This window comes from Pteropus medius, unplaced genomic scaffold, assembly GCF_902729225.1.
Source record: "Pteropus medius unplaced genomic scaffold, Ma_sr-lr_union100, whole genome shotgun sequence".
Taxonomy (NCBI): Eukaryota; Metazoa; Chordata; class Mammalia; order Chiroptera; family Pteropodidae; genus Pteropus; species Pteropus medius.
The window spans coordinates 9,077,905-9,095,308 of NW_024344240.1; the positions used below are offsets into that span (position 1 = coordinate 9,077,905).

Consider the following 17,404-nt stretch of genomic DNA (forward strand, 5'->3'; position numbering starts at 1 on the left):
GATTGTGACCAGAAACCTATTGTCACCTTCTGGGAACATGCTTCTATCACAAGCCCCATCCAAACCCTGCATCATCTACCTGTACTGTAAACAGGAATGGGAGGGCTGGATCTATTACGTGTAGAGTTTGGGCTACTTTGTAGCCTTAAAAGCCTCTTCTATCTCAGAGGTCCAACCTCACTGGGCACCCCATCACACTAGGTGGTGCAGGGGTTGCATCAAGGAGGCCAAATGAGGGATGAACACTCTCCAAAACCCCAGCAGTCCCAAATAGGTTTGGAGCTGCTTCTTGGTTTCAGGTCAGGGATATGTCTGTATCTTATCAATCACTGCCTCTAGCATTACTTTTGTCTTACTCAACCAGACAACTCCCAAGAATTTGACAGAGAACCCAGGTCCCTGGACCTTGTCCTCATTGACTGCCCAACCCCATTCGGCAAGAGATTCTCGCAGGCTGGTCGCTGCTGCTTCTAGTTCTGTAAGAGAATCAGAGGTTAGCATTATGTCATCAATGCAATGATACAAATGCACTGTGGGCGGTTGTTTCCACATTGCTAAATCTTGAGCCACGAGACCATGGCACAGGGTAGGGGTGTGCAGATAGCTCTGGGGAAGGACAAAAAATGACCACTGTCACCCTTCCCAGATGAAGGCAAACTGTTCTAGGCTTTTGGGGGCTATGGCAATAGAGGAAAAAGCATTTGCCAAGTTCACCACCTAATGGTATCATCCAAGTTCATGTGACAACCAGTCCATAATGTCCTTGATGTTCCACACAACAGCATGAAGGGGTAGCATAACCTTATACAGCTACCGAGGCTTTAGGTCAGCCGGTTCCCCTGCCAATCTGGTGCCCCTGCCGATTCCTAATCAGGGAGATAATCGGCCAGCCACATCTCACTGTTTGTGGCTTTCCCAGGAATATGAGTGAATTGCTGGTCAAGGCGCAGCTGATTCCGCAGCACTTCGTTAGGTTGCTGCTCAGTCTTTCCTGCAGCGCCCCCTGCTGTGAGGAGATCAAACCGCATTTGCTGCGGCTCACTCTCACAGAGGAAGGGGCTGGGCGCTGCTCCACTCCCGCTTTTCAGCCATGCTTCCGTCCCTGCACTGGCCAGTCTGGGAGTGCGGTGGCTGGTACAGCATGCAGTTGGGTGGAACGCTCCTTGCATTTCACTTCCACATCCCCCAACAAAGCGATAGCGGACATCACTTCACGGATCCGCCTATCCGTGTAAGGGGCCAGCAGTGCCGCCGTGGTGCCAAAAGTACCAGCCGGGCCAAAAGTCAAAATCAAGTCCTTCATACAGGTTATAAATACCTCTTCATTGGAGTTTGTATACTGGGTGCAAAGCAACATTTGTTGCATTCCCGTTTCCCGAATTATCTGGACCAGATCTGAGTACATGGTCCATCTGCTCATTGTCTGGAAGTTCCTCCAGGTCAGCCTACACTGTCCATGCAGCGGACATAAGCCAATGGCTGCTCCAGTTCAACCTGCTGCCATATCACCGGCCATGCCTGCCATGGTATCACCGGTGGGCTCCCAGACCAGATGATGGTGGCGACCCTCAGGCCCTGCACTATAAGTTCCACTGCTGCCAGCCACCTTTCCAGTCCTTCTTCCTGATGTTGTAACTTCTGCACCCACTGAGCCTGATTCTGAACCTCCAGGCTGGCCTGCCGCAGCACCGCCAAGATCATCCAGGTCACCTGACCTGCTGCCTCCCAGTGAGTGGTCAGGACATTCGGCTTCAACATCTTCAGGGCTTTCTGGATGTCCTCCAGATGCAGCTTCACTGCATCTCAATCTTCTGGGAGCATCGGCATAGCCAGATACGCGGCCGTGCGATACCACTGGGAGATAGGGCGACACATGTCCTCTATCCAGGGACCAATTGCAGCGAGGGAGGCTGTACACACCTCATCCTGCCAACTACGCCAAGTGTCAGCGCCGAACTGATCAAGAAAGGAAGTTTTGGGTGGTGAGATGCCCATTTGGAAGAATGCACAAGAGGCTGACATGAGAATGAAAGGCAGGCACCAACTTTATTGCGGGAAGTGCGCTTCTGTTGCGGGGTGTGCAGTCTATTGCAGGGAGCATGCTTTTGCTTCTGCTCTTCTTCTGTTCTCTTTCCTGTACTCTCCTTCTGCTTTTTAGGGGACCACATGGGCTCCATCTATATCAGAGTACAATAGTGACATTCAGCCACACATGCGTGATACAATAAGCTGAATTATGTTTACATATTTTAGGCACAGGCGCCCTTCTACACTAATGTAACATTCTAAATCCACGGTCCTATTCCTAGCTGTGAGCCTGGATCACAGTCAGACCTGGGACCAGCCGGGCCTGGGACCCACAAAATAACTCTCCATAGACAGAGATAGGGTCTCCTCTCAAGGAGAGAATGAGAGAGAATTCAGTTTAAATCTGTTTTAGGCGTGGGGAAATAGTCGTTGGGAACCTCAGCAGGAATCTTCCTGTAGGTTCCCTGTTGCCTGGCTATATGCTGATCAGCCAGGTTCCAGTGCCAGGCAGCACATAGCAGGCTCTGAATACAGTTTGATTTAATATTTAAATCTCATGTTTCTTCCCTATATCAAAACTATCAACGAAATGAAAAGGCAACCTACAGCATGGGAGAAAATATTTGCAAATCATATATCTGATAAGGCGTTAATATCCAAAAATATATAAATAACTTGCACAGTAGCAAAGGAAACAAAAAACCTGATTTAAAAACGAGCAGAGAAACTAAATATTTTCCCAAAGAAGACATACAAATGGTCAGCAGGTACATGAAAAGGTGCTTGACATCATTAATCATCAAGGAAATGCAAATCAAAACCTCAGTGAGACATCTCACACCTGTTAGTATGGTTATGATCAAGAGACAAAAGATAAGTGTTGGTAAGGATGAGGAGAAAGTAGAACCCATGTGCACTGTTGGTGGGAATGCAATTTTGTGCAGCTATTGTGGAAAACAGCTACCATATCCAGCACACTAACTTCTAGATATATTCCCAAAGGAAACGAATACAGGATATCGAAGAGATACCTGCACTCACATGTTGATTGCCATATTATTCATGATAGTCATGATATGGAAATCTTAAAAGTGTCCATCATAGATGAATGGATAAAAAAGATGTGACACACACACACACTGGAATATTATTCAGCCATGAGAAAGATAGAAATTCTGCCCTTTTTGACAACATGGATGAATCTTGAGGACATTATGCTGAGTGAAATAAGCCAGACAGAAAAAGACAAATATTGCATGACATCACTTATGTGTGAAATTAAAGAAAAGTCAAACTCACAGAAACAGAGAGTAGAAAAGTGGTTGCCAGGGACTGGGGGTGGGGGAATAGGGAGAATTTGGTAAAAGGGTATAAACTTTTAGTTATAATATAAATAACTTAACCTCTTCAATTTATTAGTTAATTTATAAAGAAAATACAATTTGAGCTTCAAAGCTTAAAACCTTGTTTTTAACCTATGCACTGATAATATATTCAGTTATTTACAACATTAGTTGCTGTCTAAGTATCCTTTTCTACACAGATACCGCTTCTTTATACATTAACAAACAAGTTAGCAACAAAAAAATGATACAGAAGATGTGGAGCAAAGGAACTCTCATTCACTGCTGGTGCCAATGCAAAATGGTGCAGCCACTTTGGAAGACAATTTGGTGGTTTCTTACAAAACTAAACACTCTTATCATATGATTCAGCAGTTATGCTCCTTGGTGTTTACTCAGAGGAGTTGAAAACTTACGTCCACACAAAAACCTGGACACAGATGTTTATAGCAGCTTTACTCATAATCACTAAAACTTGGAAGTAACCAAGATGTCCTTCAGTAGGTGAATGGATCGATAAATTGGTACATCCAGACAGTGGAATATTATTGGTTGCTAAAAATAAATGAGCCATCAAAGCATGAAAAGACCTGGAGAAAATGTAAATGTATGTTACTAAGTGAAAGAAGCCAAACCAAAAAGGCTACATTCTGTAAGATTTCAATTATATGATATTTTGGAAAATGCAAAATTATAGAGACAGTAAAAAGATCAGTGGTTAGGTTGAAGGGGAGAAAAGGATGAATAGGTAGAACAGAGAGGATTTTTAGGGAAGTGAAACTATGCCACATAATACTACAGTGGTTAGATGCGTTTGTTCAACCTGTAGAATGTACAATACCAAGAGTGAACTCTAATGTAAACTATGCACTCTGGGTGATAACGATGTGTCAATGTTATTGTGTCAATGTTCTTCAGTTGTAACAAATGTACCACTCTGGTCAGGGATGTTGATAATGGAGGAGGCTGTGCTTTCTGTGTGTGGGTTGGGTTTGGAAGGGAATGGCAGGGAGTATGTGGAAAATCTCTGTATCTTCCTCTCAATTTTGCTGTGAACCTAAAACAGCTCTCAAAATCTTTTAAAAAATAAGTTGTCATATATTACTGAGAGTCTATATACATAAACACTTAAAGTTGTTTCTGAACTAATTAGCAAGGAGTAGGGCAAATACCATTCAGCTGGGGCAGTAGTTATAAATAAGTAGTTATAAATAAGCAATGAACAGAACAAAGAACAAAAAGCAAAGAGTAACTTAGCTCTGAGCAACCTCTTTATTTATGACAACCTCATGATGTTGGTGAACTAGATCCCCAAAGCGAGGTGCTTCACAAAGACAAGGATCTTGTCTATCACTTTTAATCATTGCAGTAGCTCCAGTGTTTTCTGCTGTGCCTGATGTACAATTTGCTTTTAAATCATTTTTGCTGAGTGAATAAAAGTGGGTTTCAAGGACCACTTGCTTTAGAACCACCCAGAGGCTTTTGAAATGCAGATTCATGGGGCACCTCTGAGTGGAACTGAAAGTCCTGGAGTGTCAGAATCTGCATTCTTCACAGACCCACACCAAGTGCTTCTTTCACATGCTACATGCAGTCTGAGCACAACTGAAATTCAATCTCTTCACTTTGTCAGAGAGAGAATCGAGTCTGGTTTCTTGATGTCCCATGGGTAAGGACTGAACAAAAAATAGAACTCAAACTGTCAAGCTTTGAAAAGTTAATCAGATTGTTCGCTTCCTCTAGTTTCAATGTACAGAAAGCAGAAAATGGTTCAGTTTCTTGCATGTTTTTTTTATTGATAGTTGATGTGGAATCCATTTCTCATTGTCATTTCTGTATCACTTCTTCTACTAGCATTATTTCACACTGTATTTTTCTCATTATTTTTCAAAATTGTCCCTAACTTATTATATTTCTAATTAAATTTTCAAAATGCTTGTCAGTGTCTGTGGACTTCTAATGTGTTATTTCATTTGAGCAGAGATGTGAGAAAGAACTTATTCTACCTAACTAGGGTCTTCTAAGACTCTTAAAGGTTTTTTGGGTTTTTTTTTTCCCCCTAAGATCTCTTGTCTGTGTCTCCTGTGGTGGAAGCCATTCTCATACGCCATTAAGTGTTCTTTGGGAATACCAGATTTTTATGCTTAATAGTAAAGTGATTAGAAGCAGCAGTCTTCACCTGTATGAGAACTTTTTCAAAAGTTTCATTCAAAGACATGGTTTTACAGGGCTCTTGTCAAGATTGTTTTCGTTTTCCCAATTTCCAGGACTTGGAAATAACGTCTAAAAAACGATTTGAAGGAGTTGGGATTATTTTTCAGGGTTCGTGACTGACAGGATCTCTTTGTAATTGAACGTTGGACAATGAGGTTATTCCTTCCCCGTCTCACCTGTTTTTCACTACGCAAATCAGCAATCAATTGATTCATTAGATAATTAGCAATCAGTTGGTTAGGAGACAATTAGATAATTAGCAATCGATTCATTAGGCTCGGTAGCCACGAGCTCCGCCCCGCCGCCCCTCTCCTGGGCCGCGACCCACCACTACCTGCCTTGGGACCCGCCTGCACTGAAGCTCCTGCTGAGTCCTCCAGGTGCGGACATGCGGAGGGCTAAGCCAGGCGCTCCGCCGCCGGTGCTCCTCTTGCTCGCGTTGGCTCTGTCCCTGCACGGGACCTAGGGGAGGCCCCGGGGTCGCAGGGGAGCGCTCGTTGCGTACAAGAAGCCAAAGCCCTGGCTTGTCCTTCTGGTGGCCGGCGCCGGCCGAGCTCCTAGCTCCTCGTGGAGCGCAGGTAAGTCCAGGTCCCAGCCTGTCCTTTGCTCTGAGCTAAGCCCGGCCTTTTCTAGGCAGTGACAGGAGCTACCCGGGAGGAGGTGATGGGAAGGCCTGGGAAGCTGCGGGGCTCGGCCCAGTTCCCATGTTTGGGACCTGAGCAGAGCTTTCCAGGTGATGGGCATGTACAGGGCTTTCAGGGAGGGAGGTGGGGTGGGAAGGTCACCTCAGCAGTGATGCAATGAGAGTGCTACACCTGTCATATTCTTAGACTTGAAATTATTGTTAGCCCAAATATTTATATCAGAGAATAAAATGTCACTTTGGAGTGTGAAAGAGTGAGAGTAAGTCTCAAACTACAGAAACACATCAATTTCAGACCTGTTTCACTTAAATTGGACAGATCTTTTTGGTTAAAAGATGGTGAAGACTTACTGGAGTTACAAGGGAGAAAACAAAATGTTTTATTAAAAGTTAAAAGTGGTAGCAATCTGAAGTTTTAAAAAACAATATAGCTGGACAGAAAGCGATCTGTGAGTTGCCCTCAAAGTCCATTGCTTTCTGCTGCTGTTTGTGATGGTTTCATCTTTTGATTACTGTACTTCATTACCATGAGGAGAAAGGGTGGCTCATTACATCTGTATCTGAGCCTGTAAAGAATACCTGATTGTGGATCAGGGACCAGGAAGGACATGAGAACATGGGCTTCTCTAGTTGTTCTCACCGGACATACTCAGGGGATGGTGGTGGTGAGAGTTTCACAGTTCATTCAGAAATATCTCCTAGGTTCTGGAGGCCAATAATAACTCTCATTCCTGCCAGATACCCCTGGAATTCTGCCCCTTTAATTCTGCGATATAATAAGCACCATCACCCAGACCTAACATACAAGATCTGGACTGTGAAATCCTTGCTGCGCATGCTCTCCCACACTCTTCCTTTCCTGTAGGTCAGGCAACCTCCCTAAATACAGATATGAAGCTTGAGGTGTGTGTGGCGTCCTTCCAGGTAGAGGGAGCAGTAAGTGCAAAAGCCTGAGGTGAGAGGGTTACCAGTGAGGATGCCATTAGGATTGTGGAGGCAGGGGTAGGGAGCAGGTAGGAGGAGATGTGAGTCTTAGGTACCCAGGAATACGCGGGATTCACCATCCTTGTCTCTCCTCCTCTCCACAGCCTGCCCTGGGGCCCATGCATTTATTCATCCATTTATTTAGTTATCCAACACACATCTGAGGTCTCTCTGATGGGTTTGAGATTATGAAGTTAACCAGTATTATTGACTCTTGTTCTCGAAGAGACATCCTGCCTTGAATGTCTCTAGAATCTGATCCTTCCTTTCTTACTGTCATTCACATTACCTTAGTTCAAGCAATCATGAAGCTCTCACTGACCTTCTGGATTGTTTGTCTAGCTCCATGAGTGCCCTCTGTCAGTCTGTTTTAATGGGATAAGAATTAGAACGTGTGTGTTTTCATAGCCTTTACTCTTTCTCTCTGACCATCACACCAGCAGAATGGAGCAAAAATTCTTATCCAAAACTCTACCAAAAAAAAAAAAAAAAAAAAAAAGGAGCTCAGGAGTACTCACCCACTGAAATAAAGACAAGATCAGGTGTCTGAGAAATGGGCAGTAGCGGAAGAGGAGAGGTTTGGAGGAATTTGGGACAGAAAAGAAATTGATGTGAAATGTGGGAGATAGAAGTACTGTATGATGAAGACTTAGAAGTTTTGATGTATATTATGTCCGCTTTGCCTTCTCAACAGATTTTAGTAAACATTTATATTACTCTGCAGACTTACCAAAATCAGAATTTTTACATATAAAACTTTACTGGCTTGGAACTGAAGGTGAGAATGTGAAGGTCATTTTGGGAAGGTTATTCTGAACAATTTCAGAAGAATATTAGTAAGAAGTGTTAGCTGTTTCCTCCCCAGTCATAGGTCTTCAGTGGCTTCTCTTGATTTTTAAAGAAAGTTTTAACTTCTCTTTCAGGCAGGATACTCAAGTCTTCCTGTGGCCTGCCCCAGCTACCTGTCTATGGTTCTCACGGGACACCACTGTAAGCGCCCTTGTGCCACTCATAGAGGTTCAGCCTGCTTTGTGCAGACGCCATCTGCTTCACCTCTGCTATTGTGAGGTGGCATGCGCTTCTCTCATCTTTGCCCATCAGAATTCTAGGCCCTCTTCTTTCGTGATGTTATTGCAATTATTTTCATGTTCAAAAATATCTAAATCCTAAATTCAGTTTGCAAATATCACCACAGTTCTGAAAAAACTTAAAAACATAAATAACCCATATATACCGAATACTGGCATTTGCGTAATAGTGGAATTTTATGTGTACAACCAAAATTCCTTCTATTGCAAGTCTGTTACTATTACCTTTGCTCACTTAGCCAGTCCTACCTGGTGAGTAAGAATTTCTTCCATATAAATAATGAAAATAATTTTCCTTATTTTGCATATCACCATGAGGTGTTACGGATGGATGCTTTTTAAAATGTTTTATTTGCTTGAACTATTTGTTTTACTGAAGACTCAGTGGGGAAGAGGTCAAGGTGGAAAAGTTATGTATGATATTTTGCTAAATCTATTTGACAAGTGCTATCACCAGGAGAACACTTATTATGAGGAGCCATAGCTAACTTACGTGAATGAATTCCTACCCATTCACAGCGTCTCTGAGTAGTAATTATTACCTTTTTGCAGGAGCTCATTCATCCATATTTATATCATTTAAAAATGTGTAGTCTTTTACATTTAATTTTATTAAAAATTAATATACTATTAAATATGATTTACTTCGAATTATCGTTAGCCTTTTTGGCTAATCTCAAATACCTTTGATGTTATATTTTTCTGAATGTAAGCCTCTTTTAGGTTGAACATTGAGGATTACTCAGTTTTTCATACCTTGTAGCCAACCAAAGTAACTGTACAAAGTTGACATTTAGCAAGAATTTTTTTTTCTTTGGAAAAGAAATTTTAAAAAGAAAATCTGAGATCTTTTTTTAAAATTTAACTTTAAAAGTAATAGAATTTGACTTTTTAAATTTGTCCCCCAAAGCCAGATTAGACCTATCATTTTATGATTTACTCTGTGCCATTCTGAGTAATGAGCTAATTTCTTGGCATTTATAAGTTTAGACAATACAACATTTGCTGCCTTTAATATCTTCTAGAGCAATGGTTCCTGAAATGAGGTCGCTCTGGCCACATGCCTCAGAATCAGCCAGCAGACAAGTTTTGGTTGTAATTGTTGCTCTACACCCTGGACATCCTCAATCTCTGACTGTAGCCCGCCCATGCGCATCATGATATTTAGGGGTTCTTGTGTACATTGAGATTTGGGAACCACTAGAGATTTTTAACTGGGGAGAATAGGGAGGGGACATCAGAGTCTTCTTTGAGATAAAGACAGTTCCACAACCATGGCCATGCTTCTATTTCAATAGCTCATTGCCCACTCTCTCATCCCTGCATGTGCTCACCACTCTATAGCTACATTTTCCAGTGTGTTTTGAAATATAATCTTAAAAAATAAATAAATAAAATCTTCCTTGGTTTATCGGCTTTGGGAACATGGCCATTAAGCCCCTTGTTAGAGATATATAAGAACCATGAAGGCCTGGTACTTTATGTGAACTTTATTTAAAGTAGTATTAGTCAAACTTCTTCTTCCTCCTTTCTTCCTTCCCTCTCTTTCTCCCCGCTTCCCTTTAAAAAAATCTAGCATTTATTTGCATCTTGTAGAACTAGTCACTTTGAGAAACATTATTTTGTATGAGCCCAATTCTACTTCAGCACCTGGGACACACTAGAAAGAAAAGGCCAGGCCAGAGTAAAGTAACAAGGGAAAGAAGAAAAGGTGACCTGAGGAGGGCAAAGTGGTGGGGTGGGGCCTCTGCAGGTGACTCAGTCAGGTTGCTAGTTGCTTAAGAGTGTGATTACAAAAAAGGCTACTGTTGTTCAATGGACAAATAAATAATGAGATAAATTTAGTAAAATGACAAGTTATTCATCTAAAAATTAACTGTCATTCCTGAATAGTGTGCTCACTGTGACCATTTTGTACTATTTAAAAACAATATATGAGTCTTTAACTTTGCTTAAGTTCTACAGAATGTGTGACTATTCACTTATCGTGCTACATGGCTGCTTTGCTTTTGGCAGACTATGTCTTCTCTGGGTGTATAAAGAAATTATGTGAGCTAACTGGTAAAGAAAATGTCTTATCTTTATTAAGTGATAGTGACTTGTGAGAGAATAAGAAAATAAAAACAGTAAAATAATTAAACTCTGAAAAGCCAATATTTTCAGCTTATTGGTTTGTAAAAAGACTATGATAATATTGTGTTGGTCATTGATCAGGGAGCATGCTGTGGGACAGAGAGCACTGGTTCTGGGCTTTCTTCAGTCACGGTGCTGTGGGCCCTGGACAAGGTGCATCTCTGAGTTTCGGGTGTCTCGTTTGTGCCACAGGGAAGAGCCCATCATGGAGATTCAAGTCAAGATTAAATAGAGGAGGTGAGCAAAGTACCTGACAGGGCCCCCAGTCTCTAGGAGGAATGCAGGTGTGTTGGTTTCTTGTTTGCTAGAGTCAGAACAGTGGCAAATCTGTAAAGGTGACTGTTTTCATGACTGCTTCAAAGCTTGATTATATTTATGAGAGATTTTCTGTCTCCAGAAGACCTGCCTGTTCCTAAGAAGAAAAAAGCAGCCTACATGTTGGGTTTGGAATATTATCTGTTTGTGTAACTCTTTCCTTTGGCTATCTCCTATGTTACATAATAGATTGAAAGTAAAGTCTTCTTTGAAAAGGGCAGAATTTAGAGTTTAAATTTTAAGTAAAAAAAATAGAAATTAATTACCACATTAAATATTTACTCAGTACTACTACATTAATTGTGAAGTGTTAATATAGTCACTCCTTGAAAAATTCTTCATGGATAGTAGTGAAAATAAAAGATACTTCAGAAGAAAGAAAAGAAACAAACATTTGGGCTAGGTTATAGGAGGATGATGAGTAGTACACTTGCTTATCTCCTATGTTGACAAATTAAATTTTAGCTCAGTTGTATTAATGTTTGTGAACTTTATCGATTCAGTCTTCTAAACTTAGGAAAAATCTTTCCTGGGAATGCCTTCTATTTTAATATCTAATTAAATATTTTAAATTACTTTGATAGAACTTTTAACATGATAATCAGGTAGTAATTATACATTTCAATAATGTTCATAGTAAGGTATTTTGAAATATAGTTTGTCAATTATACTGAATTAAAGTTAAAATTAATATATATATAAATATAAATATAAATATAAATAAATATATATATATATATATATATATATATATATATATATATATATATATATACTGGAAAACTTGCTGTGCAAATAATTTCTTTGCTTCATCCAGGAAATAGCATATTTAGAAAAAGTTAGTGAAAAATTATTATAGATGATGATAAGGAGAGGTATAGGCTTTTCTTTCTTTCTTTCTTTCTTTTTTTTTGCATTGTTGCATTGTTGCCAGATGATATAAAACCAATATGATTAGGTTATCATTTTGTCCAGTATGTACCACCACTTATGTTTTAAAATGCACCCGAGATTTGTTTTAATCAAGTATGGCAAGAAATGTAGACATGGAAATGACTGTCGTGAAGGAAGAAGTTTTACTCTCAGTTCCCTAGAAACTGGAGGTACAGCACGCCAATTAGGCCCACATGAGGAAGCAAAACGATGTATAATGAAACTAGTTTAACCATGGGCTAATTATAAACAAAAGGTAAGTTCCTACGGCATCTCATCAACACTATAATGAAATGACATTATTTGAGGACCTGCTGTATTTGAACACACTATAGTCTTTTCCCCTCTAGAGCTTTCTTTTTTCTTTTTTTCTTCTTCTTTTTTTTTCTTGGTCTAGGGTACTCTTACCATCTCTTCTTACCTACATATCTCTTGCTTTTCACTACTGGTGTCAAGTTAAACATCACTTCTCTGTTTCAATTAAATCAATATGCTGTATGTTTCTATATGGTTTGTACTTTGAAATGAAAATTCAAGTGTATTAAAAATATAGTTTTCTTGGTGGCCTGTATTGAGCCCAAGTGATTGTTTCCACCTTAAATGTAACAACCTACTCGAGGGTCATCCTCTTGCTTTCTATTCCTTAAACATTTGCTAGGTACCCTTTCCACAAAGCACTGTTGTACACATTGCAGGTGATAACAGATGAACAAGACATTGGCCCTTAAGAAGCCCACAATAATGTGGTGAAGGCAGACATGTACACAGTTCACTATCATGCTAATCATAATGTACAATTGCTTTTACAGGAGTTACAAAATGTGTTACTGAGGCATAGAAGAGGGGGTTATTTATTTAAAAAGTATACCTTATGAATCTGTGTGTCATCATTGTACTAAATCTCCAAATTAAAATTATAGTCAAAAGGCTTTTAGGAGTAGAATTATTTATACTCTTTGAAAACACTTTAGTCATAGTACTTCTATGGCACTCAACTGGCTCAGCTTTCAGAAAGGGCCTCAGGGTTACCTTGCTAGATATAATGTGGAGTACTGATGCCAGCCAATTTGCCATGCTTGGTTTTAGAGAGGTATGGGGGAAAGAGCCCTGTTCAGGCTGGACTATAATTGATGAGAACACTAAAATATCTATCTAAAGAAATATTTTCATCTTCACTTTGTTTTTCTGGATTAGTTTTGATTGTAAAGTAGAGAGAGGTCAATGGGAGGGAAGCTTCGATTCAGCCACTCTCTTGCCACCCCTCCCCCGCAAAGCTGCCCTGCTCACATGGGCTGCCAGGAGCAGGGAAGGGCTTTTACATCCCTCATTAACATCCAGGATGTGAAGGGCTGTTAGAATTCCCATGTCTTCGTTTTCTACTGTCTTGCCTCAGTGGGTCACACAAGTCAATGTGGTGATTCGGACTCACTTATAGGAAGGTGACAAATGTTCATGGCCCCATCATATTCATATGTCTGACATGCACTGGAGTCAATCTATAATAAGGACATTGTAAGTTTAAATGTGTAACTGTCAACAAACATTGAGGTAAAGCTTTATTAAAGTTTTATTTATGTTTTTCTCTAAGAGAGTTGCATATGCTCTCAACTTGTTTTTAATAAATAACATTTTCTGGATGGTGTATTTACAGTAAGTACCAAATGAAGTCTGAGACTCAATTTGATTTATTTTCTTTTAATTAAGTGCAAAGCCTCTAAGTGGGAGAGTATTATGCCTTGAAGTACATTTCAACTTGTTTGCTCTGGCTACTGTGGAGAGAACGGATTATAGAAAGAAGAAGACCAGTTAGGAGGCTGCTGCTCAAGTATAGTCACAAAAATATGATGGCTTGGACTAGATTTGTATTAATGAGAGGAAACAGAAGTGTGTGGGTCTCAGGTAATTTTTGGAGGTGGAATATATAAAATTAAGTAATGTATTAGATGTAGTAGTGAGGGAATGAGGGAGTCAAGCCTGAACAAGGGGTAAAGAATGATGCCATTTATTGAGACTGGGGACATAGGGAGAAAGAGGCCTGGGGGAGAGGAAAAATCAGATGCTCAGTTTTGGCAATGCGTTATTAAGAAGTCTGTAAGTTCCCTAACAGACTAGGATAGCTGAGCAGTTAGCTCTCCTGGAGCCCTGAGGGATGAAGATGCAGATTTGGAATCAGCTGCATAAACAGCCATGAGTTCATGTGTTTTAATGGTGGAAATGTATTCAAGAAATTCTTTTTTCTTTTCAGAAATATTCCCAAGAGATTTGAACTTAAAAGACAAATTTATAAAGCATTTCACAGGTAAGCATACAATTTATCAGTGATTCAATTAAATAAAAAGATTGTATGCAAATTGCTATGTTAGGCACTGGGGATATGAAGATAAATATCTGTAAGAGGCTTGCAGTCCAATTAGGGAGAGAGACAAATGCTATAAACTTCTATTAACCATAATGTAAGCCAGATCCCCATAAGTAGTAGAAGTAGTAGAAGTATAAAAAGTGTTAGGGATACAGCAGAAATGAATAATTTTAGCAAGGACTACCAGGAAAGACTTGTGATGGACCCAATATTAAAGTTGGGCTCTAAGAGATGAATGGGATTTTCCCAGAAAGAGAGGCATTCTGGTCCAAAGGAATCCTTTGAGCACATGGTGTGGTTTGGGGGCAGGACAGGTAGATGGTATGAATCCACTGTGGGTTAAGTTTAGGTAAGGGTGTGTGAGGACACTGGGCAAGAGTATAGTGGAAAGGTAAGTTGGAGTCATAGTGTGAAAAATCCTAAATGGTGTGCCAAGGAATTTTTTTACACTGTGCCAAAGGGAGCAATAGAAGTTTTTTGAATAGGGGAGAGACAGACTTTCATATGCCACATTGTAAGCATAGTTGAAAAACTCTCTTATGATACTGTTTTGTTCTTCATGTCAACTTTGTGAGTCATTGGAAATCATCCTATGCTCCAAGTTTGGGCAGATCACTAAATTATTTTGATCCATGCACCCCCACCTTTATTGTTGCTGTCATCTCTCTGTCCCTAATTATCCCAGCTACCTTTCATTGTTTTAAATCTCAGGCCTATGAACTGGAAAAAATGTTTTTTTCCTCACTTAACGAAAGCCAAGGGCCATCTTTGTTAATTAACTTCAGATGGTTGGAGTATCAATCCACCCAAGGCACAAGGAAGGGTAAGGAACTTCCCAATGTTGAGTGTTTCTAGGCAGTCTCTTAGTGGCATGACTGGGCTCACCTACTTCTACCACTTTTGAAAAAGCAGACTCCAGATGTAGGCGTGAGTTTTGGTGGGGACTGTCTTGGATTTGTGAGGATATATGAGGGAAATATCATGGATCTGTCCACCTTACAATAGTGCTTGATACTAATAAGACACAAATTCCTATAATTAGGAATGTCTGCATAGAAACATTAATTCCTGTTAAATAAAAAGCTGGGGAACAGAAAGTAGAAACCAAGGATATTTATTTTTTATTCTCACATCTACTTGATTTGCTCTCTATAGATTTTTTTCAGTCTAGAGCTTTTCTCTAACTATTCTAACACATTCTCCTGAAACTAAAGGTTCCATTATGTGAGATGTTGAGAATGTGGAATGAATTTAGATTATTTTTCACAGAGTCTGGGTGAGAAGAAGAGCTCTCAAGCAAATTCTTTTAAGGGTATAGAAGGAGGTAAACTTCACTTATATTATTCCCATCCATAATGTGCTAGCAAATTTATTTGGAAAACATGCCCATTTATCATAAGCATTCCTTTCCTGTTCAATAGGGTCAGTCATATTTTTCAGCTGAATGCAGCCAACACTTTCATTGACTCTATCACAATACCAGAGATTTCTCAACACCAACTTGAAAGTAGCTTGGGCAGTCTTTTTTTTTTTTAACCTTTATCCAACAATAATTGCATGTAATTTTAAACCTCAGCTGTCTACGACTTGAAAGTAATAGACTAAACATTGTATGAAGATGCTATTTATATCACTGACAGTACTTAAATTAAGGCATCTTGACACTATAAGGAATGAAACCACATTCTCATTGGGATTATGTCCAAATCAGAAAATAGCCAGATTTCCTTAAGGACAAAAATGTTTGTCAGGATTTAAAACTTTTATCATTTTTCAAATTCCTTGATATAAATATGGTGCTCTCTCATGAAATATAAGTCAAAATTTCCTCATAAATTATTTTCAAGTAAATATTTTCAAATCACATCATTTATATAATCAGTGATCGATTTTTCTGAATAATGGTAGCAAGTGTTTTTAAAGCTTGCTTTAATGAATTCTTTCAGACATAAGTTACTGAAGCTAGTGTTTCAAACATAATATTTAAGTGCTATCATTTGAACTGCCCAAACCATGGTTGTGTGGTAACTCAGTGACTGTTTTATATTCCTTTCTAAACCTAAACTTTCCTTTTAAAGAAAATAAATTTTAAGCATTTAAAAAAAAAATAAGATTGGTCATCTTGAGGATTACTTAATTTTACTCAGGATATCGAGTCAGAGTTTTTATAATTTTTTCAAAAACAACTTATGTTTAATGACTAGGGAAGATTAATTGTGTTGGAATCAAGACAAAGTGACTAGTGGTAGCACAGCATGGCCAAGCAAGTACAAGCCTTGTGATCAAACAACTTACTAGCTCTGAAATTTTTAACATTTTCAGGCTGTTTTCTCATCTCTTAATGAATGAATATATTACTACCTGATTGTGTTATTAAGAGAATTTACAAGAAAATGATGTTAAACACTTAATATATTAAGTACTTATTAAATTATAGTTATCATTAGTGACCGTAATTAACATGATTTCCCCATATTTGTAGTAACTATACACATAATTTACCTCTGACTATTTTTTCTAGGTTACAAAAGATGTGCTAGATTGTTAACAAGGTTAGCAGTGAGTCCACTGTGCTCACAAATCTAGAAAAACTACCCTGTGAGTATGCATTTTTATAATTTTCTTATTAAATAGCTTAACTTTCTTAAGAAATTTTGAACAATTTAAAAAACCAGGAAGCTGATTTTAAAAACACCTAGTGAACTTAATCTGTAGATTTTTCACTTAGTGTTAAAGCTTGTTTTATTTATTGAATTAATTAAAAATGCCTCAACAGTGATTGAATTAAGTAAGATAAAGAGCTTTTGGACAGCTTTACCACTCTTGAGTGATTAAAAAAAAAATTTCAATATTTGGCATTATAAAAATAATTGTTCAGAAACCATATGCAGATAAATATTAGATGAACAAAAATATTTAAAGGTCTACCTTTTCTTAATTGGCCAGAAGATATAATAAAAGTAGAACCAGGTTCTAAAATTTTAGTTTACACAGTATAGGTAAGGAGAAGAATGAAGTATTGCAAGAGTAGAAGAAAACAAAATGAAAGGATCAAAAATATAATGAACATGTAGTCATCATCCACTCTAATATATACTTTGCCAGAGTGAAATGGTAAGTCGGAATTTTTCATTCTGCCTAAATTACCCTACAAGCCGTAGGGCAATAAAGTCTTTGTATAACCAAAATAAATCTAATGCAAATTGTAACATTTGTATACAAAAGTAGAATCTATACAAAAGACTTAAAAGGTATTAATTTTTTTGCAAAGATCTTTTAATAAGTTTTTGTTTTTCCAGAGAACTACAAAGTCAGCATTTTATAGTCATAATTTCAGCACCACGGACAAGTCCAGTTAATGAAA

At 38.9% G+C, this 17,404-nt stretch overlaps 1 protein-coding gene across 1 annotated transcript; it reads left to right on the forward strand.

Moving 5' to 3' along the window:
• The first annotated feature begins 5,973 nt into the window (after positions 1–5,973).
• Positions 5,974–16,626, forward strand: ALKAL1 (ALK and LTK ligand 1). Its single transcript, XM_039869312.1, is given in 4 exon segments — positions 5,974–6,163; positions 13,927–13,990; positions 15,473–15,543; positions 16,562–16,626. Coding segments are annotated over 4 exon segments (390 nt in total).
• The last annotated feature ends 778 nt before the right edge of the window (positions 16,627–17,404 follow it).